Raw genomic sequence first — 27,053 nt, forward strand, 5'->3', positions numbered from 1 at the left:
GCAAAAAGTGCGACTTTATGACTGAAACAAATGCCTTTATGCAGCCTTAGCAGCGTTTCCTGGAGAGTGGGAACGACATCCGGGTTACACAAAGGTTGCTGCGGTCGCCATGTTGCTGAATGAAATTAGCTCCAAAACATTGAATAGCCGCTAGCAATATCGATATTTTATTTTTTCGTGGAATAACAGTTGTTAGAGCACGAAAATTATTGTAAATATGACTTAGGATTTATGAAACTTCTACAGAAGCCCCATTCCCTGTAAGTAACACAGTTGAATTGATAAAATGTATTTATTCATTGGCAGCTGGCCTGTTAGCAATAACAAGCTAACATCATTAGCATTGGCTATCACGCGTCCCGTGGCAAGGATCAGTTTAATTAACGAAATGGCACAGACAGCAGTATTGCGGATGTTACAGTTTGATATTTGTAACATACTTTCAGTATATTTATTACCCAGCCATACACTAATACCTTATTATTAGGACAATTGCTACAAACTAGCTAGCGCTAGCTAACGTTACGCCCCGGACCAAAACTGGAAGTGAGCGCTAACGTTAACGCCATGACAAACAATGAAAATTGCTTTATGTGGGTCATTTTGGTCGTCAATATAATGTCGTTATTGCGGCGTAAATACGAGTGGTTTGCTGCTAACTTGCTAATCTTTCAACGCTAACGTTATAATTCACTGTAATAGGCTAATGGCAACAGTGCACATCACCATCACAAGCATCGGTACATAACCTTTGTTTAAAATGCAGGTAGGCTTGGGCTGATACACAGATCCGCAGATAAGAATAGATCAAGCCCATCATTTTCATTACAGGACTGTCGATATTACATTGGGCTTATTTTTTTCCGGCGCCGCTTAAAGATGCGCAAAGATGGGTTGTGGCTACGTTACGGTAAAGATGTACAGTTAAAACGTCTTTACTCTTAATTTGCAAGGTGTATGTTCTGCGCCTAAATGTAGTAGCCCTGGCAAAAAAACCAACCATTTTTTACCATTAACACTCACTTTCTTTACCTGATGGTCACATTGTAGTATGTGATGTGCAAGCTGTCCAGCTTGAAGAGGGTAATATGTGGTGTGCCAGCTGTCAAGCTTGAAGTGTATTGCCCAGCAGCTGGCAAAAATATTTTTAGATTACATATTTAGTGCAAATGTATTTGGATCTGTGGGTGTGTATGTGATTATTTGGGCAGGGCGATATGGCTTTTAATATCACAATATATTTTGGCAAAATCCAAATACACTATCTATCTCGACATTTTAAAAGTAATCCATAAATGTTAGGACTGTGTGAAAAAAATCAAATATCACAATAATCTTGACCAGATTTATTAAAATGTAGGGACGACTTTTGGTACTTTCATAAAATGATAACCAAATGAGATGTTTGATAAAAAAAACCATCAATAATGTGGATATAAAGACTAAGTCTGTAAAGACAAGTATTACAGTGGTAAGTTCAGAAAATTACATAATTTTACTGTACTGTGACACTTGTGCCATATTACAGAGTAACCATATCCTAAATCTAAGACAATATATAGTCTCATATCATGATCATGATATAATATTGACATATTATCCAGCCGTAGTGTGTATGTATAAGACTGGTAATGTCTACTAGTGGGTGATATGGAGAAAATACTCTATCTCAGTGTATGTCATTTAATGTCAAGATATTGATCTATTTATATGGAATGAATGGCATGACCTTCTCTCTCACAGCTGACATTTATATTGTCTATGTACTGTCACATTAGGCAACTACAATTCATTAAGATGGGACCAGATTAGATGTAATTTGGGTATGTAATCATTACTAGTATATGCAATACTTTGTTGACCTATCAGACTAAGCCTTTTGAGCAGTTTTGAATCACATTAAATGCTTTAAATTCACTTATTGCCATGCTTTGTTTTGCTATTTTCACAGATTATTGTGTTTAGACGTAGCAACAGTGTCACGCAATGCACCATGGAAGTGGATCACAGAATATGCAACGACAGCTCCAGAGATCCAAGTCTGTCAGTGGGTCTGAGGCAGAGGATCAGCAGCAGCCCACAATGGCAGTTACACAGCAACAAGCTACAGTTAACCATCCTCAGTCTCCTGTGACCACATTTTCCTCTGCTGCCAGCCCCTCAGCCCCTCAGTCGCCCAATTATCAGATTATCATGAGTCGCAGCCCAGTCACTGGGCAGAACATGAACATCACATTACAAAATGTGGGACAGATGGTGACTGGTAATCAGCAGATCACCCTGACCCCACTCCCCATCCAGAACCCAGCATCCCCTGGTTTTCAGCATACTACACCTCAGTGGAGGTTTGAGCATGCTCCATCCTCCTACATCCAGGTCACCTCACCTGTGCCCCAGCCCATGCAGCCCCAAAGTCCCACCCAGCACAGCCCGGTCCCTCTGCAAGGTGTGACAAGGCCAGGAGCACCTGCAGCAACGTTGGGTGTTTGCGGGCAAAGTCCAACACGATTTGTTGAAGCTGGTATGTTAGTGCGGCAAATCAGTTTAGGCAGTCCATCAGGAAGCGGACACTTTGTTTACCAGGAGGGGACGGGACTGGCCCAGATTGCCCAGGCCACACCTGGCCAGGTACAGCTGACGTCTCCAGGAGCACCAGGCTCTGTGAGGGAACGTCGGCTCTCTCAGCCTCACTCACAGACTGGAGGCACCATCCACCACCTCGGACCTCAAAGTCCTGTGGCCACCGGTACTGCTCTCCCCACTCTGGGCAGCCCTGGTCACATCACCACCTCCAACCTACCTCCACAGATCAGCAGCATCATTCAAGGACAGCTTGCGCGCCCTATGATATTTGAGAAGACGTCGCAAGGTGTGGTTGCTGGAATAGGAACCACGGCCACAGCAACATTCAGTATACCCTCCTCCATTCCACCCTCTAGCCCATCTCTCACCAGTCCAACACAAGGGATGCCCAACAATCCCCTTGCACCCACCAGCATGGCAATGTGCACTATGAAGAAGCAGGTTCCCAAGAAGTTGGAGGAAATTGCTCCTTCTACGCCAGAGATTGCCCAGCTGAGAAAACAGTGTTTGGAACATCACACTAAGAAGATGGAGAGCCTGAAAGAAGTGTTCAAAGAATACCTGATTGAGCTTTTCTTTCTGCAGCACCTCCAAGGGAACATGATGGACTACTTAGCATTTAAGAAGAAGCCCTGTGTTCCCTTGTATACTTACTTGAGACAAAACGACTTAGACCTTGAAGAAGAGGAGGAAGAAGAAGAACAGTCGGAGGTCATTAATGATGAGGTATTACATTTGCTCGCTTTTACTGTGAGATCAAGTTGAACTTCTACAATGGTAAAACTGTGTATTCATTTAATCCAGTGAACATCATTCCTCTTTTAAATCTGTGTCTTTTTCAGGTAAAGGTTGTTACTGGAAAGGATGGCCAGGCAGTGACACCAGTTGCCATAGCAACTCAGCTTCCTCCTAATGTTTCTGCAGCTTTCTCTGTCCAGCAGCAGCTTCAGGTGAGAGGCAACACTTGTTTTCAGCACTTATTATAGTGCAATTATCTATAGATTTAATTTCTTCGTGAATTCTATTTTGTAAGAGGAGATCCCTCACTAATTCCTTGAGATGTTTTTTTAGGGACAACTAGGAGCTGCTGCTGGCACAATTACAAACCCTGGAGACATGGATGCCTTTAAGAGGCAACAGGCTATGGTGCAAGCAGGTAGGGCAAGGATCGTAGAGTCCTGTCTCTGTTATGTTGCTTTGTTTCCTCCCTGTTTGCTTTGTTTTCTGTTTGTTTTCTTTTCTCCCTCTAATTGCTTCTGCTTTTAGATATTTGGCATCCTCTACTAGCGCTCTGTGTTGAAGTCTTAACTCGAGGAAGGAGAGGTGACCTGTAAGGTCTGCAGAAGGTCATTGCTCTGTGCCGAGTGCTTTTGTTTTGCGTTATGAGGGTATTGTGTGTTTTCAAATCCCAGATCAGGCTAAGAGGTCCCGGATTGACGTTGGTCGCCATGGGCTGATTTTCCAGCATCCTGGTGTACCTCCTTTAGGATCACCTGGCGTTCCACTCCAGCAGCTTATGCCAACTGCGCAAGGTAGGAGTGCTACAACCAGGCCGCTCTGTGTTCTGTTCGATGCTGCTGGACGAACCCTCTTCTCAAACTAAGGAGATTTTAAAAAGTGAATCACAATATTCATCTTCTACAAACAAACTTCAAGCAGCATCAACAAACAGATCTTCATCCATCTGCTGGATTTTCTCAGCAGTCCACAGGAAGTTCAGGCTTAGCTGTACCAGCACCAGCTCTCTCTGTCAGGAAAAATGGGGACGAAGACAATCCAAGTCTGAAGAAGAGTAGCCACTCAATGGGAAGATGCCATGTCTTATGATTTTCCTTTTTTGTTTTATCTATTGATCACCCGTCGTCATCCATCTCTTCTTTTCTGAAGTTTGTTCCTGTTACTCATCTTTATTTGGACAGACCTTCTCGTGCTGATGGACTTTCATCTTATTTGGAGGTGGATCACAGAAAGGTGGAACCCTGTGGGAATAAATTCACTTTCCAATGGGTTTTGCTTGTTTTCCCATTTTATGAATCCACGTGTCATGCGTCCTTTTGGTTTACCATTGTCATTCCTTCACAAGTCTTTTCCTCTCCGATTGTCCGTCCTTGTATCATCAAAAAGGAGTCAATATCATCAGTCTTAAATTCATTCGTTACATCTTCAAGAGTGTCTTTATTTATCTCATATTCACATTTAGTTAATTTCCTTCCATGTTATTTCATGGCATTTTGTTCTGACTTGGCCTCTTTCCCTCAGTCTAAGTAGGAGGGGAATCATGTGGAGGAGTTGCGTTCACGACACAGGTTTTTGCGATTGTGGTGGTGTGGGTGTGTCAGGGCCAGGTGTTGATGGCGTCTAGGCAAGGTGGTGTGCCGTGCAGGGAGGTAAGGCAGGCGCTGCTTTAGTGTGCACAGCTCTGCTCAGGCCTGCTGTCTGCAAGACCCCATGTGTGTCCTTTTGCTCACCTCTGTGCTTTGTCGCTATGTGAGGCATCCAGATGCCTTGGTTACCGCTAGAATGACATCGCTTCATGCATGCCAAACATATGGTGTTTTTGTGAGTGTCTGCCCTGTATTTTTATTTCCCCTTTCTTCTCCCTGTCTCTTTATTTTCAGAAGTTATTTTTCTTTTCATTTTCCTTTGTAACATTTCTATTTTTCCTCTTAAAAAACTCTTATTGCACGCATAATTTTGATGTTTTTAACCACATTCTCTCAGCATTTAAAATGCAATGTTTTGGTTTTGCATTAATCAAAGTAGTATTTTATTTGAGAGACATGTAGATTCTCACATTGATTTCATTTCTTCTGTAACCATTTTGCTGTATGACTTTCATTAGTTTCCGCTCTGATCATCAGGATGTAGTACACTACTGTTGATTCATAAAGTACATCTAGTTCATTAAGGCAAGGTTCTGAGAAGCTCTAATAGCTGAAGCTCAAACAGTCATTTAAAATTTCAAGGTACTATTTCATTATCCATTTATTTGCTTTAAAAATGTAACTTGTTGAAAGGGGTCTCTCAAATATATATTAAGAGGAAGCTGCCAAACACTTAATGGCATTTAAAACCTTTTTTAATAACGAGAGCACAAAAAAGCGTTTACAAAACAGATGGCAAGATTGACAACTTGATTTTTACTGTCTGTCTTTGTGTTGCTTTCTGTACCACCCCTTTGTTTGTCCTATAATTTGGTTACTATGTGTACAGGCGGGATGCCGCCTACTCCTCAAGCGGTCCAGATTGCAGGACAGAAGCAGAACCAGCAACAATACGACCCATCTAAAGGTCCTCCGGTGCAGAATGCAGCCAGTCTGCACACCCCTCCTCCCCAGCTGCCTGGCAGGTTACCCCAAGGTGCCCTCCCTATGACAGGCCTGCCCATGGCACTCTCTCAGCAGCCTCAGTTAGTGGACAACACAGCTCAGCCTGCTGGTCAGCTCCAGGCACAGGTGAAGGTGCAGGGAGGTGGACCTGTCCTGGCCACAGTGAACCCCCACGCACAGCTCCAGGCACAGTTGCAGCAGCAGATGCAGCCAGGTCTTCATCTCCAGTTGCAGCCACAGCAGCAACAATCCCAGGCCATACTACAGTCAGGACAAGCGGTCAGTCTACCTAATATAACGTATAAATATAGTTTTCATGTTTGTTTGTGAATAAATGGTTAGACTGGTAACTGTTTTATTAACAATATTTTTTTTTCTCCTTTTTTCATAGACGGTGGCACTTGCTCGGCCCGGTACAGAGTCAAACCAGCCAGTTCAGAGAATCATGACCAACTCAATATCCATGACATCTATGTCTTCTGCTCCCCTCTCTGCTCCTAATGCTGTTCCAGCCCCCCATACTGCAAATCCACTCCGGCCTCTTGGCTCGAACATCAACCCAAGTACCCAGTCCAAATTGACTGGAACCAATGGCATATCCACAGTCAAAATGGGGGGCTTTGGTCAAAATGCGACCATGCAGTCCTCACAGGAGACTTCTCAAGATAAGCAAGTTGAGCAGGCCAAACTGGTAAGTTCACTAAGCACATGTTGTTTTCAATCAGGCCAATGATCTTGGCCTGAATTGAATGCCTTGAAATGTCTCAGATACACATATGTGTTGCCTTTGAATCTTCAATACTGTCAGTATTTTTTCTTTTTCATTTTTTCTCAAAGAAAACATAGATGCATTCTCTTGCTCATAGTTATTCATAATGACATTGTGACATTTGATAAATGTGAATAATTCTCAAAAGGTTATTGACAATGTCAAGCGGCAGATGTTTTATATGTTCTGCTTTTGTGCATTGTCTTGTATTTGAATATGTCCATTGAGTAAAGTTTTAATTTTTGGCTTCAACGCCCCGTCTCTTATTGTAGTTACTGAAACAATCTTGATTTCTATTCTGATGTCACATGCGGTTTCTATTTTCCAGGAGAGTCAAGTGCATCAACGCATCTCTGAACTAAGAAAGGAGGGCCAGTGGTCAGCCAGTAGGCTCCCCAAGCTTGTGGAAGCCTCACGTCCAAAGTCCCACTGGGACTACCTCCTCGAGGAGATGCAGTGGATGGCAGCTGACTTTGCCCAGGAAAGGAGATGGAAAGAGGCTGCCGCTAAGAAGGTATGGCAGAGATTGAATAAATCAAAGAGAGAAACATGAAATTACACATCAGCACAACAAAAGGAGCGGTCACTACAGAAACTAAAGCCAAACTGTCTCGTGTGTCTCTCAGCTTGTTCGCACATGTGCACGCTACCATCAAGAGCAGAAGAAAAGTGAAGAGAGGTCGAAGAAAGAAAGGGAGATTCATCTTCGTCACATTGCCAGCACAATTGCCCGAGAGGTGGAATTCTTCTGGTCTAACATTGAGCAGGTATTCATTCATGTATTTATGCTTCTTAATTATGTCATGGTTTATAAATATTACTTGTTGAACGAGGTGTCTTTCTCCGTCAGGTTGTGGAAATTAAACTCCAGTTTGAAATATATGAGAAGAGGCTCAAATCACTCAGCTTACAAAAAGCCTCAGCCAAAGGTACGTCCCACTGAGCAACTACCAAAAATAAACACAATTTCTATTCTCCATTTCATGAACTTTTACTTATCATTAATTCAAAGCTAAACTCAGCTGATTTAAATCTCCTGTAACTGCTTTCGTAATGACCAGATTTTTGGTACTGAACTTAAATTACTTGTGTTACAGTACCTGGTCAGTCAACAGGAGTAAAGGCTGAGAAAGAGGTAGGTGCACTGACAATGTAATGAATGACTATGCAAATGCACGTATTGCATCATATTCAAAACTTTTTATATATATTTTTTTTTTGCTATAGGAGGTGGCGACTTCAACAAGAAAAAGAAAATTAAGTTCATCCTTGGTTGATGAAGATGGTAAGTGTCTAACTATGAAGGTTCATATGGCCAAATAAATCCCAAAAATTATGACAATGATGTTAAGAGTCTGTACATTTTATGTTTTACATTTGCCTTAACTATGAAACATTAATTGTATCTGTTCATTCTTTGACTACCTTTAATGTACTCCCAGATGAAGAGAGCACTATAGAGGAACAGGAGATCATAGAGGGTGAAACAGACCATAAAGCAGAGTTGGTTGACCTTGCCAAAGATGGTATGTATTTGCTTTCTCTGGAGAGAGATTTAAGGGGGAGTATTGGGTTTAATCCCAAACCCCATTTTTAGGATATTATCAGTAACAGTACAAGGCTTAAGTGGTATCCATTTTCATCACCTGATATTATACACACTGTACAACAATCCATACAGCTTAGATTAAATAATATAATAAGAAAATAAATGGGACATTTGGTGTTTATACTAGGAATTCTTCTCAGACATTATATCATCTTCTTTTCTCAACTTATTACAAAGCAATACAAATTATTACACAATATTTCAGTATTTGCTGGTTAATTAAATCACAAGTAGCAGAATTACTTGTCTTTGTGTCTGTATTGCTAATTAAAATGCTTTTTTATTTGGCTTTTAGCCGAGATGCCTCTAGATGCTTTGATGAAGCAGTACGCTGGCGCCTACGCTGACAGCTTTGAGTGGCCTCACCCTAGTCTTCAGAGTGATGAGGATGACATGGATGAGACAGAAGGTGACTTTGTGATTGAGGAATGAAATTGTCATGTTCATCGTCGTACCTGTTTGACCTGATGGTTATGAATGATGTGACCTTAAAATAGTTGATGTTTATTATTATTTTCCAGAAATGGAGTGTCCTGCAGGTAGTCCACCTGAGGCAGTGTTGATTGACTCACTACTCAGTGTTGATCAGTACCGTGCTGACAAAGCCACATCATCTGACTCTGATAGGAAGCCTGCCAGAGACATAGCTGAAGTGGCTGCTGCCACTGAGCTCATCTTGCCCAAGGGCAGTCTAAGGACCACTTCCTCAGTAAGACACACACACACACACACAAACACAAACAAACATACACAAAAAAAGATGCCTTTCATCATTTTTCAACTGATCTTTTATTTTACTAGACCCGCAGCCCAGCCCCTTTTCTACTGCATGGAGCGCTGCGGGAATATCAGCAAATCGGTGTTGACTGGCTGGCAAATCTTCACAAGAAACACCTCAATGGCATTCTAGCAGATGAGACGGGCCTGGGCAAGACCGTTCAGACAGTGGCTTACATGGCCCACTTAGCTGGCCAAGAGGGTATGCCTCTGTTCAAAGATATACGTGACTTTTTAATCGGGAAACTTTTTGGTATTCTTATATTTTAATGAATGCCATGAAGACGTAGTCTGTTGTTGTCCACAGGCATTTGGGGACCCCACCTTATTGTAGTAAGAACATGCAAGTTGCTAAATTGGGAGGTGGAGTTCAAGCGCTGGTGTCCTGGACTGAAGATCCTCTTGTACCTTGGTAACAGAAGGGAGCGCAGATCTAAAAGAATGGTATGGTGAAGTATTGATGACATCACTTTAAATGGCCCTTTTTTCATAAATTGCTTTAAATGTGACAATATATTATCTGATCACTGATCTACAGTGGTGGGGGGAAGCCAACAGCTTCCATGTATGTGTGACATCCTACAAGCTGCTGATGAAAGACCAGAGCCATTTTCTGAGGAGGAGGTGGAGGCACCTGGTCCTGGACGAGGTGCAGCTTCTCAAAAGCATGACTGAGAAACACTGGGAAACAGTCTTTGCTCTCAGAAGGTGAGCTGCGTGATGAATACTATATTAACTAGTCTCTCAAGAAAAAGGATTTTATTTTTTCAGGCTTGCTAGTTAATTTGTTATATGCTTCATTGTGTGATTCTTATGATCACAGTGCTAAGAGCTGTTAGGGAGTGACGGATATGCATGTGCATATTGTCCAGATATTACATAAGTAGTTTTATTTTACCAAATTATTTCACCCATGGGATCATTTCCACGTCAGAGATTTCTTATGTTTCTGTATGAAATCATTTTTAATATCCTGCCGACTGCTTGTAAAACAGGAAAGTTGTCTGATAAAGTGAGATATTTCTGTTTATCTTCCAGTGAGCAGAGGATTCTCCTCATCAACACTCCTCTACAGAATACTCTAAAGGAGCTGTGGACCATGATCCACTTCCTGTTGCCAGGAATCACCAGATCCTACTCTGACTTCCCGGTTAAGGCTGGCACAGACCAGAACCAGGACTACTGCCACAAATTGGTCATCCGCCTGCACAGGGTGGGTGTTGTGTCTGCAAATCCCTCTGCATATTTAACTGTGTCACATTTAAAATCAGAAGCATGATTTGCCTGCAGTCCTTAAATGCACATTAATCTTAACTGTAGATGATCCAGCCTTTCATCTTGAGGCGCTCCAAACGGGATGTGGAGAAACAGCTGCCCAAGAAGTACGAGCACATCCTAAAATGCCGTCTCTCCAGCAGACAGAAGAGCCTTTATGAGGATATCCTCACTCAACCAGGGTGAGATATTTCCACCACCTGGATAGTTATATTGTGATATCCAAGTAAGGTTGTCCCTGATGTTTGAAAATATTACCACAGCTGAATCTGACCTAACACACATACTGGACTTTAAATTCTACTTTAAATGAGGAAATTTCAGCAGTTTAATCTTAATTACAATGTGTTTATGGCTGTGTGACAGACAGCACATTTAATTTTATCGAAAGTCAATTCTATAATTATCCTTTTTTTTCTAATTTTTTCCTCACTTGTTTTGAATGGTGCAGATCTTACCACTACTACCAAAATAGTATTTAAAATTTGGTGTAACACATTAGTTTTCATGGGAAAGACCTTCATTATCCATTTTACATACTATAATTGGTATAATGTCAAAATACATGTTTCATGATATCCGTTGCTTCTTTCGGTTGTTTGTCATCTTGTCTTTCGTAATGATGTCCTCTGTGACGGTGTGCTCCCATAGAGCCCAGGAGGCGCTGAAGACGGGCCATTTTGTCAGCGTGCTTCAGGTGTTGATGCAGCTACAGCGAGTGTGTAACCACCCTGAACTGGTGGCACCCAGAGAGAACAGCAGTTCCTACTTTAGCTCCTCTCTACAATACAACGTCCCAATGCTGGTGTTGGAAGCTCTTAAGAATGACTCAAGCAAGGTATACACTTGTGCTTTGCATTGCTGTTGTGCACCACAGTGTTCACTGGTCCTGTTTAATTGTATAAACTCAAATATGATGATAGCCTAATTGGTAAAGGCCCTGAATGTCTGTGCTGAAAGGATTAATCGGTTAGTTAATGAACAGAAAATGTATCCATGAGTGTGTCTGCCTGCCTGTATATGTTGAATCAATCTGTATTGATTTGTTTCTGCGGTTGTCTTTTATCTGATTATCTTCTATCCTAGATTGCAAGCATGTCCATATTTGATCTAATCAATAACGAGAACAGACTAACTCGGTATCAGACTGAAGAGGCAGTTCCCAAACTAAAGGTCACTCAGCAGCTCATAGAGGAAATCTACACTGGTCCAGATCCAACACCACGACCCAAGCCATACCCGATAAAACCCATGAGGTCAGTAATGAAATCTCCAAGTAATATGACATGGTTGATGTGGAGATCTTTGGACGTTCACGAATTGCTCTAAAATATAAATTTAAACAACATGATCATTTGATTTGACTTTTTTTTCTGTTTAGATTGTTCCAGCCAGTGCAGTATGGAACAAAGCCAGAAGGTCGTCTGGCTGCCATCACAAGCACGGTAGGCCAGCGTCCTCCAACGAGCTCTCCAACTACGAGCACCTCTGCTTCCACCAACAGCCAGTCAGCCCAGCCCAGGGGCAAGTCCCCGGTTAGCACTGCAACCACTACAGCCACTTCTCATGGTAAGACCATTTCTGGGACAGTACTCAGTAAAGCATAGGACATTTTGTTTTCACAGTGGTTAACAGATTCAGGACGCTGTTGTCTAACAATAAACTTTAAAAGAGAAACCTAACCACCAATTTGTAATTTATCAGTGCCTTTACCTAATGTGCTTATGCTATTTTTACCCTTGTGATGTGTGCTTTATACAATGTTATGCTGCATGATTGTGGCGCTGTTTGGATTTAAATGGATATGATTTACTGTGTCATGCTGAAAAAAAATCATTAACCACCCATGCTGTCATGTTTACTTTAGTCTTTGCAGTGCATTTTAAATACATATACAGTCAGTATGTTCATATTTATGCACAGTGCTGCCAAATGTTATGAAGAGGTTTGAGACACCTTCATTTGCAGGTTTCACAGGTCACAAAGGTTTCTTTTGCTTACATTTCTACTTCCATGCAGCAGTGGTGGGCTGGCCACAGTGTTTCCCTTTATGGCAGCACAGCCATCAGGGAAAAGCTATATGTAAGGCTTTCATGGCTAGGCAGGTAGAGCTTTCACTCCCCGTGATTTCCTGTAACTGCTTATTCATTTGAAAATGATTGAAAAGTAATGCAAGTGGTAAAATTGCAAAGGAGGATATAATGAAAGAAGAAATAGACATAGTAAATTTGAAGAACTGCAGATGAAAGGCACTTACTGGTTGAGATGCACTAAATACTGTCACAGCAATGACATTCATTGTCAGGTCATTTATTTTTCAACCATCAAATTTGGGGCTCATTGTCGATTAATCTGTCGATGATTTTCTCAATTAATTGATAGTTGTTTGGCCTGTAAATTGTCAGAAAATGGTGAAAATGATGATCTGTGTTTCCCAAAGCCCAAGATGATGTCCGGAAATGCGTCTCACTAAAAACATGACATTTCACCTTGATGAATGGGGTTTTATAGGATGTAGCAGTACATCCTGCCAGATCTTTTCTGCCAGAAAGGCTTCAGGGAGTCAGATGATATATTAATTTTTGTATACATTTTTTTTAGGTTAGGTTTAGGCAGCAGACTACCTGGTTAATTTTCATAAAAGATCATGATTTGTATTAAAGTGATAAGTCAACATTCAATGTTGGTTTCACACAGGACACAAAAAGGGATAATCACAAAATATTAAAAAAAAATCATCTCTGTTTAAAGTTACAAGTGACAAGACACCCAGTGTGAGCTGACAAGAGCACGCATCAGTGGCGCATCACTCTGTGTGATGTGGGATATAAGGCGCTGCCCCTGTGCAAATGCCAGGTTGTTAGGTCCCTTACTGGTCTTGTTTTGTCTACAACCCCAATATATTTAGTTTACTGCCATAGAGATGTAAAGAAACCAGAAAATATGCATACTTAATAAGCTAGAATCAGAGAACTTGGGTAAGGAGGATCTTTTGGGAGGATTTTTCCCCCAAAAAATGTAGTAGTTGCTGCTGTTATTAAACTGTTAGCTATTATTAATCTATCAGTGGGCTAATCAATAACATTTCTACCCTTGCTTGCTGTGTCGGCCCACCACTGCTGAGGAAATAGATGGAGGAAACTGTTTGATCGTACTGATGACTTGACTAAATTTTGGGATACCCCTAACATGTAGTCCCATACCCCCATTGCCTTGTACTTCACAGCGGCTGGAACAGCTACTCAGAGAGCCCAGACTACCCCTCCTGTCAGCAGCAGCAGCAACACTGCCGCCTCCACTGTAGCCTCCTCTGGGAACACTGGCATTGGGCAGCATGTGCTGGGGGCTGCCTCTGTGGCCTTGGGCACAGTTATGGGATCTATAGCCCCTATCAACCAACCTGGACTAGCACAGATCCCCAGGCCAGCTCTTGCCCCCAGCCATGCCATCCAGCCCAGCTTACTGTCCCAGAGGCTGGTTCTTACATCTCAGGCCCAGGCACGGTTGCCTAGTAAGTGGCCTTCCCTCCCCTCCCCTCCCCTCCCCTACCTCCTGAGTATTTCCCCATCCACCTCTGGCACAACAGAATGGACTGCTCTACACTGAGGCCTTCACTTGGGGCACTGCTGATATGTGTTCAGTCTATATTCCTCCAGAGAAATGGCTTTGTACATACGTGCAGTGGTAGCAGCACTGCACTAGGTGGTGCAACAATTTTGGTAATGGGCGAGTCACCATGTATCATGTATCAATAATTATTACAAAACATGGTAAAAAAAAAAATTTTTTTAAACATAATTAAGGTCCCTTTAATATTAGATCAGTAGACATATCAGCAGCATCTCCACACCCTCAGCATTCTCCAGTTTCTTTCTCAAAGCCTGCATGCACACTATGAACAACCCACTTATGTTACACCACATATCACTAGACTATTTAACTTAATTATAATGTCCTCCCCCTTCATTTTAATAATTTTTTCTCCCAGTTTACTAATATTCTTTTGTCTCTTGCATCAGCCCAGCTGCAGGAAGAAATCCCAAAGCTTTGGTTGTTTCATTTTTTTCTTTGCTGATGTTATGATTTCACTCTGATATTGAGCATCACTGCAAAGCATGTGGAAATGGTCTCAAGAAAACCCTTTCTGCCTCAAATGTGAACAGAGAAACCTTTTCAGTAACAACACACACTATTTAAATTTATAGAAAGGAGAACATTTTTTGTAATTCCAACAATTAATTTTGCGTTTCAGAACCAAAATTGATTCTTGAAGTAAATATGTTTTTAATATCATTTTTAACCCAGCAGGTGTACACCGATAATTAGCCATTTGTACATACCTTAATTCAGTTGATAAGTTGTGTGTATGAATTAACGGAATTAACAGAAACAATCTATTAAGAGATGTCAAAAACTGCGTTGTTTAACAACCATAATCTGCAGTATATCAGAGGTATATGCGAACCATTTCAATTGTCCACAGCTTGAAAACTGAAGAATATTATCAATGTTTTTTATGCCAATGTTTGACCTAAATTTACTTGCTGGTGACCAGTGTGTTGCCTTGAAAAGGTAGTCAACTGCAGTGCTTTATATACGTATATGTATGTTTCAGGCTCTCTGTCTCACCTGAGGATTACCCTTGTAGCCATTTTCTTTCCCCTTCAGGGTTTTTTGAAGTAGGAGCTGCTATGGTTCTGTTGTGGAGGGCGGCTGTGCTTGTTCCTCTGATTAATCCACCCTGGTTCTGCATGTTTTGTCTCTTTCTCACCCTTTAACTAACTGATGCAGTTTATTGGTTTAATAACTGTGAAAAAGTCAGTTACTTCTTGATGCTGTCTTTGATGAAGTGTCTGTTCTTCGTTTGAATTGAAGGTGGTGATGTGAAGATCGCCCAGCTGGCCAACATAGCAGGCAGTCAGAATCGTATCTCCCAACCAGAGACTCCTGTCACTCTGCAGTTTCAGGGTAACAAGTTCACTTTGTCCCCCAGCCAGCTTCGCCAGCTCACCACTGGGCAGCCCTTGCAGCTCCAAGGTACACTCGGTAATGTACATCCCATTGTCACACTAAACATAATTCTCTTCATTCTTTCCTTGGTGTGCTTTTGACATTCCTGTGTTATTCACCTGCTTTTTGATAATTGTCACATAGTAGTATCCAATTTTTAGACCTTAATGTCTTACAATGGATGCTAATTCTACCTGTCTGAAAGTGCTCAAGTAATTGGAAGATTCCAGGTAGCCTACCATATCGATGCAACTTCCCTGGTTCATTCTGGCGGGGGACATTTTTGCATTTCTCTCTCCCCATGTTTTTGACCTCTGTTGTCAGCTGTCAGTAAAAGTCTGAATGCCAAAAATGTCCTTTTTAAATGTAATATGCCTTGGATACAGTGAAAGATAAACAAGTTCAACTGAATTTAAATGGCATTTTTTGGTCTAGTACAGCAGTTAATCTGTTTATCACGTGTCCTGTGTTACCCTTTGACTGTCATATTGATGACTACCTAATTCGTAGTGTGTGCAATCTATTACCACAAGGTGGAAGCAGCAGCAGCATTATAGTGCAATAGTGAGACAGCATTTTACCATAGTGCAGGGGTCTCAAACTGCCGGCCCCCGGGCCACTTCCGCCCCAGCGGATCAATTTAGATTTTACTGGAGTAGTTATATTCAGTCTGTGGAAGTGATGGACAAGAAGGAGCTGTTAGATAAAGAGCTTCAGGCATCGGTGCACATCTCCAACTTATCAGAAAGGTAACAACTTCTCCCTCATCAATGTTATTGGGTTACCTGTTATGAGTTGAAATCTGACATGTTGCCAAACAGGCAACAGTTTGCTTTACGCGTTGACAACAAATCTGCCGCCATCGTCTTGTCAGTCAGCTAAATGTGACTCCTTTTGTGCTGCAGCTCTTTTGCTGGCCCCACTGTTGCAGGGAGTAGACATTCACTGCTTTTAAAAATAAAAAACACTGTCAAAACTTAATATAGATGGCTTGCCTTTGTGCCTTTGCCATTTTTTGTGTAAACATAAAATGTAGTGCGTTCAAATGAGGTAGAATGTCAGTGCTGGACCTGTAAAAACTTTTGAGTTCGAGTTTAGAGGCAAGTAGCCATTCAGCTTATTCATTCAGCTGAAAATATCTAAATCCTCTTAATCTCCCTCTTAATCTAAAGTAAACAAACTGACACAGACAGGTAACTGCTGTAAGTTAACGTTAGCCATACATGCGCAACAGACTTTAATCAATGTCACGTTTTTCAATGTAGACTAGGCGAGACTAACGTTACATCAGAGGTATTTTTTTCGTAAAGTAATTCTCCACTCCATGAAATTATCTTCCAAGCATTACTCTGATGATAGAGTTGGAAAATATGGGCTAGCTTTAAAACATTGTGGTCCCGGGGTAACGTTAAACGTTGGAACAGCTGATTTTACCAGAGGCTGACAAGTGTGGCATTCAATTCATATCTAGTCTTGCATAGCCAGACCCCTCTCATCTGACCCGTTGTCAGTTTATTCTCCCAACAAGTTAACTAGTCTCGAATATATAACGACACACCATCACCTTGTCCACGATAGGGACAGGGCACTGAAGGGCGCCAGGCAGGCAGGAAAAGAAACCATTCTGTTAACGTTACATTACTTAATACTGTATTTACCAATGTGGCATTCTCTACTCCTATGATCCTCCTTACCCTGGGAATATGCACAAATATTAATGGTTTGTAAGAGGGCCATTAACAATGTAACTGTGTCGTGCACATCTCCAAAGTTACTCTATTTCACTGACGTAACAAAGCCCGAGTTTCACAGTAACTTATCACTGAGAGGGTGGGAGGGACTAGGGGGAGAGAGAGAGGGCCCTTATGTTCACTTTAACAGTTCAATAAAGTTAATACCAAAGATGTTCAATTTCAACAGTGTTACATTTAAAAAAATATTTATTTTTTTTTAAATGATCCTATTTGATCCTATTTCCTTCTCCTAACTATTGTTATTATATCAGTCTATATCAGACATAAAAACATGATGTATTTAACGTTTAAAACACGACAATGACAATATTTTTGACTACAAAAAGGAATGACTAAATTTGATTATTCCTAGTAGTTGGACTTTAGTGTCAGTAGTTTTATTGTTGTGGAACTTTCTTTGATGTACTACTGTTTCTGTTTTGTAGCACAAACCTAAATTCAGATTTTGTGTTGTAAAGCCATTCTAGCAAGTGTTGGGTTTTGAGAAGGCACCTCTTAAATTTGTTGTTTAAATTGTCGTGGATTTAGGCAACATCCTGCAGATTGTGTCAGCTCCAGGGCAGCAGATCATCAGGCCCCAGGGTTCCATGGTTATGCAAACAATGCCACAAGCTGTTCCTGCCACCAATGCCTCAGCAACACCTGGCACACCTCATCCTGCGCTCTCAACAGCCCAACCAAGTGAGTCATCTTCAGTGAAAATATTACATATCTCTGAATAACTGCCCTTTATTTAGTAACATCATCCTATTCCAATATGTTATTATAATGCTGAAAGTTAATGCATTTTTGATAGACATAAAATCTTCACAATTATACCCTTTTCCCGCACAGTAGGTTTAACACTCATATTTGTAAAAACAACTTTTGTAAGTTGATGGAATTTATTCTTCTGTTAACATTGTGCATTTCTTTTTAAGTACTGGGTGCAACTACAAATGCCACATCATCCCCCTCCAAGCTCACTACTACAACTCACCCTGGCTCTCAGGTCAGTACATTACTTTTAAGCAGAATCATGTTCACAAGCATTTTACAACATACAGACTAAATATTTGAATAAAAATGAATAATTTTAATAACGTGCAACATCTCTCACTGTCCAGGAGTCTTCAGAAGAAAAGACGCAGCAGCTGAAGGAGCGTTTGAGACGTCTGTTAGATGCAAATGAGCGGCGCTGTAGCCGTAGAGTGTTGTATGGGTCAGACCTGCTGCAGGCATGCACTGTGAGCTCAGAGCCCGGTCACTCTGCCCTGACAGCTGAAGGCTGGAGGTGGGTGGGTAGAGAGAGCTGCATCAGGGCCCAGAGAACCTGCGTGGCTACCACCTCTACACTGCAGTCCACTCTGCTCTCTGTGGAGGACCGCCTGGAGGCTGCCAACAGCCTTATCAAGAGGTATTTCAGCCCAGAATAAAAGCCTCCTGTATTCGTTAATGAACTATCCAGCATATATGAATATATACAGGTACTTTATTGATCCAGGGGGAAATTTAGACATCATAATAAATACCTTAGTAACATACCATTAGTTGGGAAACAAGCACTTTTTATCCGGTATTAGTAAATCGTCTCTTCCACCATCTTAATGACTTACCTAACAGTGTTTTATCACACTGCAACTCCATCTGTTTTATTTCTTAATCGAGGTAATGGCTATGTGATGTAAATATATGTACTTATAAGCGTTGACTTCTATTCTCATGTTTTAGGCTGGTATGTGTGGTGCCTCCAGCTGTAGCCCCACCTCCTCACCTGTATGCAGCCAATCCCCCGGTTCCCTACAGCCTTGAGAAGAAGTCTCTTCAACGCCGGCTACAGGATGCATCTGCCCCTCACAGTGCTGAGATTCACCACTTGGCTTCCAGACATCTCTTCCGTTGTCCTGACATGCAGCTAATGCAGATGGATTCAGGTTAGCCCAACAAGGGACTGAAAAACGTATAGATCTAAAAACCTTTATGAATAACTACAACATAGCTAATACCAAATATGTATTACATGTTAGAAAATACACCACTGTAATATTTATGCCTACACAGCTTGAATAATTCATCCCACATTTTGTGGAGTACGCTCTCCATACACAACCGTCTCTTCGACACTAACTGCAGTGCTCACAATATTTCAATGTAATTTAACAGAAACAGTGCTGACATCTTCTGTCTGCGCTTCAGGGCAGTTTGTAGGAAAAATACAATGAAAAAGTGGGGCTGTAAGGTTTAGAGATTAGGTTTTTCCATGCTCTTGTATTCTCAATCAGTATATTGTAAAAACCTTACTGCTGCTGATTTCTTGCTGAAAACCACAAACTGAAACATTTCACCCTGCAAAGAAGAATAACTTCCAATCCTTTCTTTTCCAAAGGTAAACTGGAAGCTCTTGCCATTCTGCTGCAGAAGCTTCGGTCAGAAAGCCGTCGTGTCCTCATCTTTACTCAGATGGTGAAGATGCTTGACATCCTGGAAGCCTTCCTTGATCACAGGCAGCTCACTTATGTGCGGGTTGATGAAAGCTTCACTCCTGGTGAACGACAGGTAAAATCTCCACCTTTCAAATTGGTTCTGACGTCCCATACTGAAAACAAGCTTTTAGCTGAACTTAAGTCAGTGTTACTAACATAAAAAATGTACTGTTGTGAGACTGGAAAGAGATGTAGAATTAGGGCAAGAGAGTATATAGCTTGTCTGTCTTTCCTCCTCGTGATCCAAGAACATTCTTAATCCTTTATCTTGCATATGAGCAGGTCAAGTGTTAAAGCCAGTAGTCATATGAGACCCAAGAATGGGTCACATGTTACATAAAACCATTAACATTCTTGTTATATAAATGGCCCTGTCATACTTAAGATGGCTCTTTCTGTATTCATGCAGCATTATTTTGAACCACAAAAAAACATAAATTGCCACTGTCACTAAAGTCAGACAGGTACATCCAGATTTGATAGGTAACCATACATTTGTGTGCCTCACAGTGCCTACCACCGGGACCTCCCGGTGTCAGGGACAAACTATGTTGGTCTCTTCCCTCCCAGCTGGATTTTGTTCCTCCTGGGCCTTAAGAGATGCAGACATTAGTGGTCACAGTCTTTACTATTTGCTGCTACACACCTTTTCCAATTGTGAAATGTTTCTAGTCTGTCTCACTTGTAAAATTGAAATCTTAAATACTCCTGTCCTCATCTAACCTGTGGTCTATTATGTAGTCCCTATTGTTTCTGGGTCAGTTAATTAGACCTGGTGTTGCGGTAAGAAATAAAGATGCAGACAACTAATGGCCACAGCAGTCACATCAACATGGATAATAAAGATGAGATTAAACTTAAATGACCCTGTGGGGAATTTAAATAAAATAGTGTACTGCTACAAAGCACTGAGGTAAGCAAAGAAAATCTTAATAAAAATGTTTTTTAAAATCGTATCCTTTGTCCCAGTATGGTCATGTGTTTGCTTCTGTATCCCTGCAGGAGAGTATGAAGAAATTTAACAGGAACAGGAAGGTGTTCTGCAGCATCCTGACCAACCGCTGCTGCGCTGCAGTTGGGACTGTGTTCGATGCAGATACCATTATCTTCTACGACACAGATCTCAATCCCAGCATGGATGCCCGCACCCAGGAGTGGTGTGACAAAATCGGACGTTCAAAGGATATACACATATACAGGTGATATTATCAGCACAGGATAATCTGATTTAGTTATTCTTTTTTGAAAGACTTTGGTGCTAATTTTGGTTGTATGTTTCTCAGGCTGGAGAGTGGCAACTCCATTGAAGAGAAGCTGTTGAAGAACGGCACCAAGGACCTGATCAGAGAGGTGGCTGCCCAGGGTACTGACTACACCTTGGCTTTCCTCACACAAGTAAGATGAACTCAGTTAATTGTTTGTTTGTTTTTTACATTTATTTGATCTATATAACCCTATATGTATATATTTCAACATATAGTAACTGACCTGATATTTTGTGTTTGTAGCGGACAATCCAGGATCTGTTTGAGGTGGAGGCAGGCTCAGGGGAGAAAGTGGAGGAGTTTGTGGTTCTCCACCAGGAGCCCTCGGCCTCTGAAGCAATCTCTCCCAGAGTGGCTAGACCATACATCCAGGCTCTCCACAGCATAAACCTGGATGCCCAGCAGGAAGAGCAGCAGCAGAAGAAGAAGGAGGAGGAGGAACAGGAGGAATTAGCAGGCAAAGATGCAACAGAAGATGACCAGGAGTCAGAGAGCCAAGTGAAAGAAGAGCCTGCTCACAAAGAGGAGCTGAATGCAGTCATGGAACAGGTAGCTTTTCTGTTTTCATATACTGTTTGGGAAATGAGAACAAATACAAGAAACCTTAGGAAACCCTAGGTGAGATTAAGATTTCGAGATTTGCCTATTTATTATAAATTGTTACACATGCCCAACAATATGTGTAATTAATTGTCCACATTCAGTGAATTTCAGCACAATGTCTAACATTCTAAGTAGGAGGAGGAACACTAAACAGCCAGCAGCAGCAACAGTTAGCCAAATAAGTTAACAGACTTCACTTTCAGATGATTCGTAAACATCCTTAGCAGCTAACATAGTTTAATTATCTAGCATTATTAGCTAGTTAAGCTTTATTTGCTAGTAGAAATGAAACCTCTTTATACAACACAGTATTTTTTTCTAATGATAAGAAAGATGACATTCCTCTTTATTGGGATTTATTTTTCTCCTCCTCTTTCCTCCATTTTCTAAATTGCGCACCTGAAGGCTTGGACCTTTTCATAAAAAAAAAAAAAAAGAAATATCATCGACATGTCAGTAAATCATCAGCAACACCCCTCCAGCATGTGGTGCTCTAGTCGACCGTCTATATGGCCTATGCCAAGAGCCGGCCCTGAATTAGATTAATAATTAAATGCTGTTTTTTATTTGTCTGTCTGTTTAGTCTTGCTGACTAAATATTTGCATTCCTTATCCCTCAAACAGCTCACACCAATTGAAAGGTATGCCCTACATTACCTGGAGTACCTCCACATCAGTGACAATGAAGCTGTTCTCAAGGTAACTTAAACTGTAAAAGAACCAAACAATTTCTTTTTTTTATTTATGTATATTTGCGATACATATTAACTGTAGTATAAAGGACTGGTTTTGAGAGATCGATTTTCTGATCCAAATCCATTTTAATTTGAGTGATCCGATATCACAGATCTGATAACAAGATATTTCAATATATGCCTTTTATTGTGGATGTTTGTCAGGGTCCGACCTGTCAAGTGCCAAAATGCAGGTAGATTTTTCTGTTTAGTGAGGAACTCTCTCAAGGCTGTCTTCCACACAGACTGAAGTGCACTTTAATGCACCTGGCAAACGCTGAAATCTATATTCACATGGCCACAAAGGTTGTTTAAAATGTGAAAGTTTCTGTTTTTTTCCTTTGTTGAAATGCATGTGCACTAGGCTAGAGGGTTGCTTGTACAATTAGCAGAATTATTTCTCTAAGCGTTTCTTTCATCACCAAGTAAGATAGATGTTGTAACTGAAATATCTCTACCTGAACTGATACCGATAATCAGTAGAGTAGGGATCAGTATAGATGTGAAAATGTTGATTAATGGACACCCATTAATCAACTAATCATTTCTCTCGCTGTGTTGGTATTTCAGTGTGCATTTTTACTGACATATTTTGTGTTTATTTTCATCAGGAGCAGTTGGAGTGCTCCAAGAGAGGCTGGGAGCTGCAGCAGTTGCAGAAGCTGAAGGAGGAGGAGGAGGAGCGGCAGATAATGGAGGGAGATGAAGATCTCTTCACCTACACCAGAGAAGATGCCTACAACATGGTGGGTGGAAACAGTGATCTCTGCTAATCTAACAAGTATTGGTGTGTTGAATGTGAGTTGACATTAACCATTTTTCTGCGTTTGAACAGGAGTATGTGTTTGATGCAGAGGACGGCCACACAGAAATTATGCCGGTAAGACTGCAAATGTGATATAATTGGGAAAAAAATTAATTCTGGCATTTATTTTGAGTGACGAAATTGAAGTAATTTGTAAGAACAGCACCAGTGTCCCTAATCACCAAGTTGCGCTCTGTCTTCTGGCTATATTCTGACGTGTGATTTTCCAACACAGGTTTGGACTCCACCTACACCACCACAGGATGACAACGACATTTACATTGATTCTGTGATGATGTTGATGTACGACACCACACCCATGCCCGAGTCCAAGCTACCTCCTGTCTACATCCGCAAGGAGCAGAAGAGACTTAAGATGGATCCCACAGGTGAGGCCGATCAGCCATTAAGGTCTTCACTCCTTCGGACAACAATATGTCAGATTACCTTTACTGGCTTAATGTGTCTTTTTAGAAGGAAGAGTTTTAAAAGACCTTTTAAGAGTAGATGCATGCAGTGTGTAGTGTCTTTGCAGGTGAGTTTGGTATGTCTATTCTTACTGGAGGTTGTTTGTGCAACCAGCAGCCAGAAAGAAGAAGAAGGGCCATGGAGAGACGGTCATTCCTCCTCGCTCCCTTTTCGAGAAGGCCAGCATGCTGAAAGTTCGCCGTGAGGGAAAGGACCAGAAAAAGAACTTCTCCCTCAAGCAGCAGGCACCCTTTGCCAAGCCCCTTCCATCGCTGGTTAAACCTGCCATGGAGGCCGGCCAGGACAACCCAGAGTGGCTTATCAGTGAGGACTGGGCTCTGCTTCAGGTACTGCATCCATTCTTTCCAAGTTACATGCGATGGAAATTAATACATCTAGGACTGCATGTCACAATGTACATTATGATATCTACATTCCATGTTTACACTCTGTGTCTGACAGGCTGTAAAGCAGCTGCTGGAGTTGCCTCTGAACCTGACCATCGTGTCTCCTGCCCACACTCCTAACTGGGATCTGGTGAGCGATGTGGTGAACTCTTGCAGCCGCATCTACCGCTCCCCCAAACAGTGTCGCAACCGCTACGAGAATGTCATCATTCCCAGGGAAGAGGGCAAGGTAATTGACAGAGCCACTCTGCTTTGCTGTAAAAATGACTTACTCACCTTGTACTGTTTTGTCTAAACCACGTCTTTAACTTTTTTTCAGTTGGTGTATGAGGCAAACCCCAAGAAGAAAACCAAGAGCATATACAAGGTACCTGACCTGGTCTTAGTATTTAATAAATGTTTCCGTGCTCTTGAATTTGTGGCCTCACTTTTGTTGTTTCTTTGTTTCATGTTTGGTTCCACACTCAGTCTAAGAACAGCCGTCCTCTGAGGACCTGTCAGATCTACACACAGGACGACCATGCCACACACATTCAGCTCTACAATAGCCGCTTTGAACTCATGAAGATCATAGCCAGCAAGAGGAGCCCACCAATCAAACCACTGTAAGTACTGATGATTCTGTGAGTCTGTTATCAGTGAATGTGTCTCACTGTAACTGGATATGTCCTTTTAAATGTATTAACTTTATAACTTAACTTTTAACTTTATTGTACCTACAGGCTTGGCATGAATCCATTCCAGAAGAATCCCAAACATGCCTCAGTCTTGGCAGAAAGGTGTGTTTAATGTTGCCATTTTTGTACAGCTGGCCGCCTAAACCCTTTATCCAGAATTAAAGAAAAAGTCTAATAGCTGCTTTTATTCTCTTCAGTGGGATCAGCTACGACAAGCCCCTACCTCCCATTCAGGTGGCATCACAACGTGCTGAAAGGATTGCCAAGGAGAAAAAGGTGATCATCTGCAATGTGTAGGACACAGTCAACCATGTGCTATGGCTCTCGAGGAGTATACATCTTATTTCAGTGAATCAAGATAGCATTTGGTTTGAATGTTAACAGAGAAATCTGTTGTTATAGTCTTCACTTGGAGTGACAGCCTGCACATTTGATATGCCAAAGCACAAGTCGTTTATCATAGAAAGGTAACACACATGCAGAGGGCCCTAATGAGGTGCTTATCACTGACAGCAGACTAGAAATAAAAAAAAGTGTTGCACATTCTCAGGCCTTTTTCAACATCAAGGATCCTTTCTGGATTGTGATAACATCTTGAAGTAGGTAGATTTTGAAGTAGGCCTGAGGGCAGAAACGTCATCTAAGTCACTCTCACCAGAGTGTGCAATGCTTTTTTCACTTAATATGGTACACATATTTGTCTGTCCCTTTGAGACTGCAACTGTTCCATTCAAGTACAGTTTTATGCCTGTATGTTATATTATGCGGTGTTCCTCTGAGGTTGACAACTTTGGAGCAGCTAAGTTACAGGGATCCAGTCAGAGTACACAGAACCATCAGTACTACAACTTGTACGACACAGTGGTGAATAAATCTCCAGTTTCAGAAATAAAGCACAGAGAAACAAATGCATGCATGACTGTACGGAAATACAACGCAAGCTAGCTAGACTACCCATTTAGCTTAAGGGCACTGACAGACCTGGCCAGCAGTGACTGTCTGTGGCCCTAGTTGTTACAGTGTGCCCTCCACTGGTTGTGCTAGTTGGCCCTTGTTGCCAGCTTTTTGGCAAACTGAGCTTGTTGAATCTGCAACAGTGCCGTTCGGTGAGAGAAATCACTTTGGCTGTTTAACTAACCGAATCAGTGCATGAGAAGAAAACAGAAAAGGAAATGGAATGCCCCTTAAGTCTGTCGCTGTAGTATCCATGATTTCACCCATTTAGTGTTGTTTCTCACCTCTACCTCTTTACCAGTGCTTTTTGCGACTTTTTAGCAGTCATATCCTGATTAGAAGCAGCTATATTAGTGAGAGACTTTAAGCTGCTTTATCGTAACAACAGTTTTTTCTTCTGGTTTCCCTTTTTGAATGACGTATACAGCCCCTCAAGGTAGTTGTAGGGTAAATACTGTTATGAGTACTGACATGTACTTTCCACAAGAAGAGAAATTGGATCTCCCCAATAATTCAAGGCACACTGATTTTTAAAGTACCAAAGTAAAAAATAAGACCAACACATATCGATTTTACACTGGGTTTCTTCAGAGTCAATAGAAGCGTGAATCAGAAGCATCTGTTAGGGATTCATATCCAAGAAGTGCTTATTTTTTATATTTACTGACATGTTTGCTTTTGTGCATTGTATGTATGTTTGCAGGCCCTTGCTGAGCAGCAGAAGGCTCAGCAGTTGGCCCAGCAGCAGCAGGCCGGAGCACCTCAGGCCCAGGCTGCACCTGGCCAGGCTCAAGCTCCTGCTGCTGGCCAGGCTCAGGCTCAGGTCCCTCAGGCTGCCACTGTAACCGGAGCTACTGCTGTGCCTAATGCAGCAGTTCTGGTGAGAATTAAATATCCTTCACTTAAATGCCTCTACATATAGAATGATCCAAAACAAGACTCTTACACACACATCTAATGTTTTTCAGGCTGGAGCCATAAAAAATGCCACGGTTGGCACAACCATCCAGGCTGGTACGTTGACACACATATGGTTCACATTACAAAGTTGTTGGTGTTCCAGCAGTTAATTCATTTCTCTTTGTTTCTTCCAGCCACTGTAGGAGGGAATGTGATTGTGAACACAGTTGCTGGAGTTCCTCCAAGTCCCTTCCAGGCCAACAAACGCCTGGCATCTCCAGTCATCCCAGGCACCCTGTCTGTGAGTCATGCTCATTTATCACTGCTGCTCTGGCTTAACTCTGCTGCCTACTGACTAATAGGAATTCATGACGCAGAATGTACACCTACTACAGCCTGTAGACAGAGTGGCCGTTACAAGTGTTGGAACCTTTGCTCATTGTGCTTTTTTTGTTGTTGGTCCAGCCTGCAGCTGGAGCTGGAGCCCAGGTGGTCCACGCACAACAGAGGGCCGTCACTGCTGCCGCCCCTGCCGAAGTGGTCGCCATAGCTACGGGTCAGGGTGTTCGAGCCGTTACCCCAGTGACAGCATCTGCAGTAGTTTCTACCACTCTGAGCCCAGTGCAGTCACAGACTCGTCCACTGGTCACTCAGGTCACAGCAGGTTCTGAA

At 41.8% G+C, this 27,053-nt stretch overlaps 1 protein-coding gene across 7 annotated transcripts in view; it reads left to right on the forward strand.

Annotated features, from left to right (window-relative positions):
- Positions 1 to 87: 87 nt before the first annotated feature.
- Positions 88 to 27,053, forward strand: part of ep400 (E1A binding protein p400) — a 32,963-nt gene continuing 5,997 nt past the window's right edge. Inside the window, exons 1-47 of one of the 7 annotated variants that reach the window (XM_084360562.1) lie at positions 88 to 260; positions 1,952 to 3,309; positions 3,426 to 3,533; positions 3,655 to 3,739; positions 3,996 to 4,115; positions 5,797 to 6,191; positions 6,304 to 6,603; positions 7,010 to 7,195; positions 7,308 to 7,448; positions 7,532 to 7,610; positions 7,779 to 7,816; positions 7,909 to 7,966; positions 8,124 to 8,207; positions 8,586 to 8,699; positions 8,812 to 8,999; positions 9,092 to 9,269; positions 9,375 to 9,511; positions 9,606 to 9,775; positions 10,106 to 10,280; positions 10,388 to 10,524; positions 10,994 to 11,180; positions 11,429 to 11,598; positions 11,724 to 11,911; positions 13,569 to 13,853; positions 15,218 to 15,388; positions 17,635 to 17,787; positions 18,027 to 18,097; positions 18,213 to 18,502; positions 18,817 to 19,019; positions 19,472 to 19,641; positions 20,571 to 20,767; positions 20,852 to 20,963; positions 21,077 to 21,382; positions 22,061 to 22,135; positions 22,782 to 22,916; positions 23,006 to 23,050; positions 23,211 to 23,364; positions 23,558 to 23,790; positions 23,906 to 24,079; positions 24,170 to 24,217; positions 24,319 to 24,455; positions 24,573 to 24,629; positions 24,725 to 24,803; positions 26,185 to 26,361; positions 26,450 to 26,495; positions 26,576 to 26,682; positions 26,847 to 27,045. In XM_084360562.1, the coding sequence (XP_084216688.1) occupies positions 1,987 to 3,309; positions 3,426 to 3,533; positions 3,655 to 3,739; positions 3,996 to 4,115; positions 5,797 to 6,191; positions 6,304 to 6,603; positions 7,010 to 7,195; positions 7,308 to 7,448; positions 7,532 to 7,610; positions 7,779 to 7,816; positions 7,909 to 7,966; positions 8,124 to 8,207; positions 8,586 to 8,699; positions 8,812 to 8,999; positions 9,092 to 9,269; positions 9,375 to 9,511; positions 9,606 to 9,775; positions 10,106 to 10,280; positions 10,388 to 10,524; positions 10,994 to 11,180; positions 11,429 to 11,598; positions 11,724 to 11,911; positions 13,569 to 13,853; positions 15,218 to 15,388; positions 17,635 to 17,787; positions 18,027 to 18,097; positions 18,213 to 18,502; positions 18,817 to 19,019; positions 19,472 to 19,641; positions 20,571 to 20,767; positions 20,852 to 20,963; positions 21,077 to 21,382; positions 22,061 to 22,135; positions 22,782 to 22,916; positions 23,006 to 23,050; positions 23,211 to 23,364; positions 23,558 to 23,790; positions 23,906 to 24,079; positions 24,170 to 24,217; positions 24,319 to 24,455; positions 24,573 to 24,629; positions 24,725 to 24,803; positions 26,185 to 26,361; positions 26,450 to 26,495; positions 26,576 to 26,682; positions 26,847 to 27,045 (8,185 nt within the window). In that variant the 5' untranslated portion in view covers positions 88 to 260; positions 1,952 to 1,986. The remainder of the gene's footprint in view (positions 261 to 1,951; positions 3,310 to 3,425; positions 3,534 to 3,654; positions 3,740 to 3,995; positions 4,116 to 5,796; positions 6,192 to 6,303; positions 6,604 to 7,009; positions 7,196 to 7,307; positions 7,449 to 7,531; positions 7,611 to 7,778; positions 7,817 to 7,908; positions 7,967 to 8,123; positions 8,208 to 8,585; positions 8,700 to 8,811; positions 9,000 to 9,091; positions 9,270 to 9,374; positions 9,512 to 9,605; positions 9,776 to 10,105; positions 10,281 to 10,387; positions 10,525 to 10,993; positions 11,181 to 11,428; positions 11,599 to 11,723; positions 11,912 to 13,568; positions 13,854 to 15,217; positions 15,389 to 17,634; positions 17,788 to 18,026; positions 18,098 to 18,212; positions 18,503 to 18,816; positions 19,020 to 19,471; positions 19,642 to 20,570; positions 20,768 to 20,851; positions 20,964 to 21,076; positions 21,383 to 22,060; positions 22,136 to 22,781; positions 22,917 to 23,005; positions 23,051 to 23,210; positions 23,365 to 23,557; positions 23,791 to 23,905; positions 24,080 to 24,169; positions 24,218 to 24,318; positions 24,456 to 24,572; positions 24,630 to 24,724; positions 24,804 to 26,184; positions 26,362 to 26,449; positions 26,496 to 26,575; positions 26,683 to 26,846; positions 27,046 to 27,053) is intronic. The other 6 variants (XM_084360563.1, XM_084360564.1, XM_084360568.1 and 3 more) reach the window with 6 other exon arrangements.

The sequence above is a fragment of the Pagrus pagrus genome, assembly GCF_965226575.1.
Source record: "Pagrus pagrus genome assembly, chromosome: 8".
Taxonomy (NCBI): domain Eukaryota; kingdom Metazoa; phylum Chordata; class Actinopteri; order Spariformes; family Sparidae; genus Pagrus; species Pagrus pagrus.